Source organism: Python bivittatus, unplaced genomic scaffold, assembly GCF_059951505.1.
Source record: "Python bivittatus isolate LINGU-HERP-01145 unplaced genomic scaffold, Pbiv_v1 ctg000440_np1212, whole genome shotgun sequence".
Lineage (NCBI taxonomy): Eukaryota > Metazoa > Chordata > Lepidosauria > Squamata > Pythonidae > Python > Python bivittatus.
The window spans coordinates 10,175,063-10,183,422 of record NW_028277063.1 but is presented as its reverse complement, the minus strand read 5'-3'; the positions used below and the strand labels follow the sequence as shown (position 1 = coordinate 10,183,422).

Genomic DNA, 8,360 nt, shown 5'->3' with positions numbered 1-8,360 from the left:
GCACTGTTTCATCATTTCCACAGTTACTTGAAGCTAAAGGGTTTGACAATGCTGTGGCAATCCCCCAAGTTTATTTGAAAGAAAGAAATAATAAATAAATAAATAAATAAATAAATAAATAAATAAATAAGGAAATAAATAAGGAAATATTAGACAGATAAAGGAAAGGAAAATAGTAATTAAAAAAAAAAGTTAAAATTCAGATCAGCAAGGATCACACTACACAACATTATTTCAGCAGCATTGTTAAACGTTCCAGAAGATATAGAGATATAGAGAAAAATACAGCCACAAGAAAGGCTTTTTTATTTTTAAAAGGTGGTTGTTGTATTTACATATATTTTCATGTTGATTATTTACTTTATATATCTAAATTTGTATGTCCATTTTGAGGCTTTCACTTTCTGTATGTGTATGTGTGTCTGTATATGTGTGTGTATGTATACATCCACATCCACAAACACAAACACACACACACATAAAGACATCAACATTATCAATGTTTTCATGCAGGAATACACACAGAGGATCCAGACATTTTTAACAGCAGAACAAGGATGAATAAGGTCAATGGGTCATTTTCTTCAACCTTTTCAGAACTCCAGATCTGTTCACTTTTCTCCAGCACTTCCAGATTATTTAGTTCCACAAATGGGCATCCATTTTGAGGCGTTGGCATCTGCACATGATATATTTGAAATCCTTAGGTAAAATTTCCTTTACACTAGATGCATGGGCTGAAGTTTCTATATAATGGAAGGGTGGTACCTTTTAAATTAAAACAAAAGGAAATTAGCAGACTCATTAGAAACCAGTTGTTACAGAAGAAAAGGATTGCATGTCTTCAAAAATTCCCTAACTAGATAGAATAAAAATAAATATTTGTTCTTACTACCATCAGATTTGTGGTACTTTTCCAAAAAATTTATTGTATATGTGGAGCCAGAGGACAGATAAGTGACTACAACTGCAGTAACTTTTAATCGTTTTAAAGTTGCGGTAACCCAGAGCTGCTCTGCAGTGAGATGGGCGGAGACAAATTTGAAATATAAATAAATAAATAAACTTCCTACAAACAGAATAGTATGCTATTAGATAAACTAGGAATGAAGATGGTTCAGCTTAATAAGGTATTCCTAGATCAATTAATGATAGGGTCCAATATAACAATTATACATAAAAGTTTCAGAAAGTCCCAGAAGTTTGGCATCTGAGAACAAGTCACAATTAGTCTCATGTTCTAGTAAATCTTCACATGTAAGTGTAAACAACTGTTATGATAAACTTTCCAGAAGTGGATCACGCCTGGTTGCTATACCCCCATGAAAGATTTCCTGGGATTCAGGGGTGACAAATGCTCATGAATGATGTTAGGTATGCCTCTTATAACCTTAACCCTAATAACATGGGAGAGGTGCTAGAGAACTAGGCTTTGAGAAAAATGTAATTTTAGAAACCCCAATTTAAAAAAAGAGGTGACCTGTCCTACATAGATCAAATCCAGATTTCATCAAGGTTGGTTTTACTTTCTTTGCATACCCTGCTTCAAAACCATCCTTTTCATCTAAGTTCCCAAACTTGCTTCTTATTCCCTGCTCTTTTCTTCACTCTTTGTTATCAGCAATGGAGTAGTGGCAGTGAGTAGCAAGGCTAAAATGGAGGCATTTAATATCCCTTATCAAACATTATCTAGAAAGAAGGGAAATGGGAATTATGACAATTATTTCAAAGTGTCTCTATAATTGGAGATGCTGTTGGGAAAAGTACAGTCCCCATGGCTCGCATTTGATTGCCCTCACTGAATTAAACTGGCTAAAGGACACAGGTATGGGAGAAATGCCTTTTCTTTCCTCTATTTTTGTAACAAAAGCCTCATCCTTTGTTTCATTCACTACAATGTCATTTGCTAATATATCAGTTAATGAATTCCATTAATATAAATGTATTTAATTTTTTTTTAATTTACTATGGACTGAATTATGTGTCCCTTTTAAAAGGGGTTAAGAGGTGAGATATCTATATATTAAGCAATCGTGGAAATGCACTTGTCTGGCAGATCAGTGCGAAAGCAAAATGCTGTATATAATGAAAGCATATGAAAATAGTTCTGTTCAACTTAAGATCACTTCAGATCTTTAGCTTTCTGGTGTAGGTTAAGCAGAAAAGAGTCTTATAAAAATACCGTAGCTGTGTTTTGCCCAAAGCCTGTACACTAAAAATGTTGTGTGACTTAAAAATCAAATATGTAAGGTAAGAATAACCCACAAATTCTATAAATACACTCATTTGATGTAAACAGGTTTTGTGGTATTTGAAGACAAACATTAAATGGAATATTTACTGAAGAAAATTCCAGCTTCTACTGAGAATATTCCACTTAAATGATTTAAAGGTTCTTTGAAAATGAATAAATAAATAAAAGAGGAGGCTGCCATATGGCAGAGCAAAACATTAGCTTCCACTGTCATATGCTTGACAGGAGCACATTTGAGTACTTTGAAGATCCCATTGGAATGGGAACGGATGTGGTGGATCTAGCCTTGCCCATGTGGATAGCTACTTTGTGAGTTATTAAACATACACAGCTAAATTTCCAAAAATGCTCCCAGCTCAAAATATTGCCTACTTCTCTTAAACTAATGAGAGGCTGGACCTTTTTGAGGAGACCAATTTTTTGGTCCCTTGAAATTATATGCTTTGGTACAAAATGTTTTGTGGACTTCATGGCCCTCATTTTGAAGGATAGAAGAAAATAAATTCTTACACTGAACTTCTTGACTCAGATTGTTGGCTGTTGTTCCTGATGTGAGAGACTTCGCTGGAAAAAAAGAGAAAAGGATATACACACAAACACAAGACAACAGATTTGTGATGTTGCATATTTGCTTTGTCTGATAGTGAAAAGGGCAAGAATTACATTACATTGCTCTCTAGAGTAAGTGTGTTGCCAGGATGAGGGGCCCCTGGACCTGCGGGGGAATCCCACAGACATCCTAGGCAATCAGGATCCAAGGCAGAAATTCTGCTCTCTGTAATCCCTGAACTATTTTAAAAGTTAAAGGAAAGCTAGGGAGAAAAGAAGACAGGGCCTACTACAGCTACAAAGAGAATAGGTGAAGGGGGATTAAAAGTTCAATTCCAAAAATTTAATTTTTAAAATGATGTTGCGCTTAATATGTGGACCAGTTTTTTCTTACTTATCTGTCTCTCATCATTTGCCCTAGGGATCAAAGAACTCATAGGAACAAAGAGATGATGCAATCTCCAGCACTAGAGTAGTTCTAAGAAAGCAATTTTTTGTTTGCCAAATGTGAAACTTCTCTGTAACTACTTTAAAGTAAGAAAAAACTGGTCCCCAAAGTTAGTGCAACACCATTTTAAAAATTAAACTTTGGAAATTGAACTTTTTGGCTATTCTCTTTGTAGTTGTAGTGGGCCCTACCTTCTTTTCACCCTAGCAGTCCTTTTAAAATAGTTCAGGGATCACAGAGAGCAAGTTCTGCCTTGGATCTTGATTGCCTAGGATGTCTGTGGGATTCCTCTGCAGGTAACATAGTTTTTATTAGCAATTTTACCTAACATAATTCTACAAACACTTTTCCTAATAAAATGAGTTTTGAATATTATTTTCTTGAATATAGGTATTTCTAGACATTTCTCTGATGTACACTTCCTTGCTTTATAAATTTGTGAACTGCATTGCAAAGTTCGGAGTAATTTTGCTTTCAGACAATAGCGCAAAATTAATGAAATTTTATACCATCTGTATCATCTCTATTTTCTTTCCTTGCACTATCAAAACCCATTCCTGCTCACAACCTGCTATCAATTCTACTGTGAAGGGGTAGTGATGGGCCAATGTAAGAATCTGAATCTGTTTTAGGATATAATTTAGATCAGGAAATAATATGGGGATTAAGGTTAGCTTTTACCACAGGACAATCAATTTAGATTATTAAATCAAATTATCTCATTTTCTGACATGCATTTTTAATAAAACGTTTCAAGGTACAGAAGGGACTGCTCAGAAAGAAACAGTATGGCACCCATAGTTTATGACTGGAACAGTGGATGAGGCTTGCAAAATTCTAGATTAGCCTCCAAAAGAGTAATTCATAGCAAAGTTTGTGATGAAATGTTACCTATAAATAGCAGGATGGGTCTGAGGATTTGTTTCTTCCTGCTGTAGCAATCTTTGACAAAATGCATCTTAAAAATAGAGAAAGGGGGGGAAGAAATAAGTTCTCTGTAGTTTTCTGTAGCTTTGTCAGCTAGGAGCAACTTTTACTCATGTGAATGGCAATGCTTTTTCTAGTTTTTCTGAGATGAGGAATGTATGGGATAGCATTAAACTGCTGCCTATTCACTGATTGCTGAACTTGTGTCTTAACTCAGACCCTGCATGTAGCTAAGAATAAAAGTTCAGTTTCTGCCTCAGAAGACTCTAGAAAGAGTGCAGTCTCATCCCCAATTAACCCACTAACACTATGGACAAATTTGTCTTTCCCTCATCAGGCTAGAAACTGGGAGATCACAAATTCTAGTCATGTCCTAAGGATGAAGCCAGTTGAGTGATTATGGGACAGCCTCTCTCTGTCAAGAAAACTTCAGGGACTTGTCCAAACAAATCTCCAGGAGTCAAAACTGACTAAAAAGCACAAATTTTCTTTCCCAATTTTATATACAGATACACTGAATCAGCAGCTGAATGATATTTTTCACTGGTGATCAGACTGGCCTGAGATCACAGTATATGTCCAATAGTACACACAGCATTTTCCTCTAATCTCTTACATTATCTTTTCCTACTGTCATTACTCACCTTTCTTAACCAAGAGATAGATCAAGGCAGCCAGAATCAGAATGACAAACCCTAGAACTCCAGATATAATTGCCCATTTCTTGTCTATAGAAATGAAGAATAAGCTCAATTAGATCAAAAACAATGTATTCCTCCTTGATTGTAGATATAGAGTCAGAATTAGGGCTATGTAATCCAGGCAGGCAATGATTCCTTTATTAAAGGAGACTGAAAAAAACTGAGCTGCTTTAATGAAAAGCAAATAGCTTATGCCTAGTAAAAAGGGCTATAGGCTAGACTGTGATGTTTAACTTGCTAGGAGATGGCAATGGCAAACCACTTTCTTTCTTTTTCTTTTTTTCCTAAGAAAACCACAGGAGTGTATCTATGTAATCTCCTACCTTGAGTTGAAATAATCTTTATCTTGCCTGTTGGAGTTAAAGAAACAGTGGGAAAAATGCCCACACTCACTCCTGGCTTTGCACCCATCAGAACATATCTTTCTCCCTTACTCTCCCCTAAAGCCTGTTCATTCACAGTTCCTCCCCTTTCCTTCAACTTCTTTCAAAGTGTAAAAAAAGAGGGGAAAATGGGGCATCTGCTTAGTAACTAGATGGGAAAGACTGGAAAAAGTATGGCAATGGGGGACAGGTGCGGATGAGAAGAGGAACTTGGTGGGATATGTTTTACTTTGCTTTTGTTGGTGGGGGTCAGCAGTAATGTCTAGTGCTAAATTTGGAAATCCCAAAGTCTGTTGGGCTGAATTGTTGAACAATTGGATATGTTTGCCAAGGGTTTTGAAAGTTATTTATTTTAAGTTTTGCCCCTTAGCAGTCCTGCTTGAGGATGATGAGCACTGTAGTCCAATGGATCTGGAAGACAGCAGGTTGTGATTAGCAGTCTTGTAGTGCAAATTGTTTCACCAGTTTTTGACATTATTGGACAAGATATTAAGTGGTACAAAAAAATCCAAAACTAAAATAGTATGTTATTTATCATTTGTGTCAATCATTTCATTAGTAGCAGTGCTATCTGTAGAAATAGAAACAATATTTCTTTTGTATATTAGGACTATAGCTAATTCTCAAGTAGCATATAACAATTCATAATTTCAAGAATATAAACTGACACAAACTTTTAATGATTCTTTTAGTGCAGTAAGCAGGTATGGACTTTTCTTGTTGACAGATAAAAGTTCAATGGAATTCATTATATTATTTAGAATACTAGAATTAAACACAATAGCACACATAATCATTGTCTTTAATATGAAAACCTCCTAGTAGGATTCTTTTAACTCACCAAAACAACTGGCACTCCCATTAGCCTGATCATGAACATCTGAGCAAGAAATAGGTATGGAAATTATGTCCTCCTCCCCAAAAAAGATTAAGGTCACCAAGCAGCCAAGGAAGGCAGAGAGATGAAGATTTTCACATCATTAGATTCATTTTTATGTGCTGTCACAAATTGACAGATGTGGATAATGAAATAGGCCTATTGCTCCTCCCACTTTAACCTTTTTCTTTAACAAGAAATTACAATTTATAAAGCAGTATAAACAATTTAACGACAATATTTCAAAAATCTCTTCATCATCTCAGAAAAGCAAGTCAATATTCACAGAGTCAGAGGAGACATCTGTGAGAAAATGTTCTAGTGCAGTGTGTTCTAGTTGAAGGTTTTAAGAAAGCAGCCATGCCACACCCCTAATCAAGACACTGTATTTCACATTGTGTCCTCATCAAGTTGTGTTTCTCCAGCACCACACACACATACCCTAAAGGTGGATGGTGTTCTTTGAAAACCTGTTTATTCCTCTTTGTGCAGGTTTAGGACTTGTTCTCCCCCCAAAACCCACAAAAATTGTTTTGCATTTTCCATATGCTTGCTAACACATCAACAGTTCAGATGTGGCTAAAAAAGGGTCCCCAGTTGGAGAGTTTGTTCTTAATGTATAGGACAGGACCAGCAGCATACTCTCTTCCAAATTCATTTTGACGTTTCCAAACCCCTTGAAATCCATAACAAAATCAGAAGCAAAATTGGGATATGAAGTGTATTATGAAGTAAATCAGGATACATGAAGAGTACTCCACAGACCATTGTAGTATTGTATGCCCCTTTTGATTGATTCATTTATCTATCTATAAAAAATCTCATTGAATTTTCACTCTTACCTGACAGGACCATCAAATTTCGCACAGAACTGAGTGCAGATGTCTCCTGGTTCATCTGATTCCTTTGTTGGTACCCACATGAATATTGACCAGCGAAGTCTTGTGTAATATTGAGTTTATATATACCCAGGTGAGATATTGCTTTTCGGACTGAAAGAAGAGTCTTATCTTTGCAGAAAAAAAATCTTGTCACCGTGCCCTCTGAAGGATGCATACACAACAGTATAACTGAATCTCCCATATGACCTGATCCTGCATCAAGAAACAGCTCTGGAGCAGGAAGTTCACCTAAAGAAATGAATACAGCAGAAATAAAAATATTCCCAGAGTACAGATCTATATGTCATGAAGGAGTCCTGGATAGTGATTGGCCCACCTATCAATTTAGGTTTCTCATTTTTAAATGTAAAAGTTCAGCCATCCAAACTTTTCTTTTTTTAAAAAAGTTTCCCATCAGAGCTTGTGCTGTCCACATTTCAATATTTTTCTTTTTTCTTTCTTTCTTTTTTTTGTTTGCAAATTTGCTTATGTACAAGGGTGTACATAAAACTATGCATTTCTGTATTTTATACTGAAATATAAATACATTTATATATATTTTCCTATTATCTACCTTTAATATGTTTGGAGCAGCTATATCTCCGAATTTATAAATATGGATTTTCCCTTTTTTTAACAGTTTGTAAAATGCAAAATAAGATACATTTCCTCTTACTGTCCTGCTTTTGGTCATAATCTTTTATATAGAGGCTCTGTTTTCTGACTCCATGGAATCAAATTTCTCAGTTATGCTTATCTTATTCTTTGGTGCTTTATCACTGAAGTTATTTGTAATGCTTTTAAATAATTGTTGCTGATTGCGCATCATGTTTACTTATTTCTTTGGGAGAAAATTCTGTATTTACACAGTTACTTCACTAATTCACTTTAAGCCAGTTATTACAAGTGTTCAGCCTTGAAGATGCTCTTTCTTCTCTTTAAAATCAGCATTTAAGTCAAGTCTGGGCCATCACCCAGTTCACGTATCACATGCTTTCCGTCAGTCTTGTGATTCTTAGGTACCTGGACTTACCAACGCAGTTTACATTTATTTTTCTTTGACATTATACAAACTGTAGCTTCTTGAAAATTTTAGACTGATGCAGATTTTATTCCATACTTTCTTGCTCAGGACAACCAAGTGATGTTGTTGAAGTACTGACCCAGTGCTTACAGGCTATATTGGCTTGGATGGGGAGAAACAGGCTCAGGTTGAATCCCAACAAGACCAAGTGAATGTCCTTTTTTGGGACATCTGGTTCCAGGGATATTCCATCATTAACTCAATGGGGTTGCATTTTCCCATTTGAGATTGGTCCACATTCTGGGGATTATCTTGA

General features: G+C 35.7%; 1 protein-coding gene across 1 annotated transcript; it reads right to left on the bottom strand.

The window, feature by feature from the left end:
* Positions 1 to 306: 306 nt before the first annotated feature.
* On the bottom strand, positions 307 to 7,265 carry LOC148215799 (uncharacterized). The gene is made up of 5 exons (XM_088142549.1): positions 6,982 to 7,265; positions 4,823 to 4,906; positions 4,143 to 4,209; positions 2,765 to 2,818; positions 307 to 768 (listed from the first exon to the last, which is right to left on the bottom strand). Exons 1-5 carry the CDS (start codon positions 7,220 to 7,222, stop codon positions 747 to 749), a joined length of 468 nt encoding a protein of 155 aa, XP_087998675.1. The 5' UTR covers positions 7,223 to 7,265; the 3' UTR covers positions 307 to 746.
* Positions 7,266 to 8,360: the final 1,095 nt, after the last annotated feature.

What these genes read in the sequence shown, in the direction of transcription:
- LOC148215799 (XM_088142549.1), bottom strand. Translation starts at nt 7,222, where the DNA reads ATGGGAGATTCAGTTATACTGTTGTGTATGCATCCTTCAGAGGGCACG. An exon ending in AAATTTGATGGTCCTGTCAG is followed by an intron (nt 4,907 to 6,981) that starts GTAAGAGTGAAA and finishes TCATTTCTATAG; the next exon opens with ACAAGAAATGGGCAATTATA. An exon ending in CTATCTCTTGGTTAAGAAAG is followed by an intron (nt 4,210 to 4,822) that starts GTGAGTAATGAC and finishes TCTATTTTTAAG; the next exon opens with ATGCATTTTGTCAAAGATTG.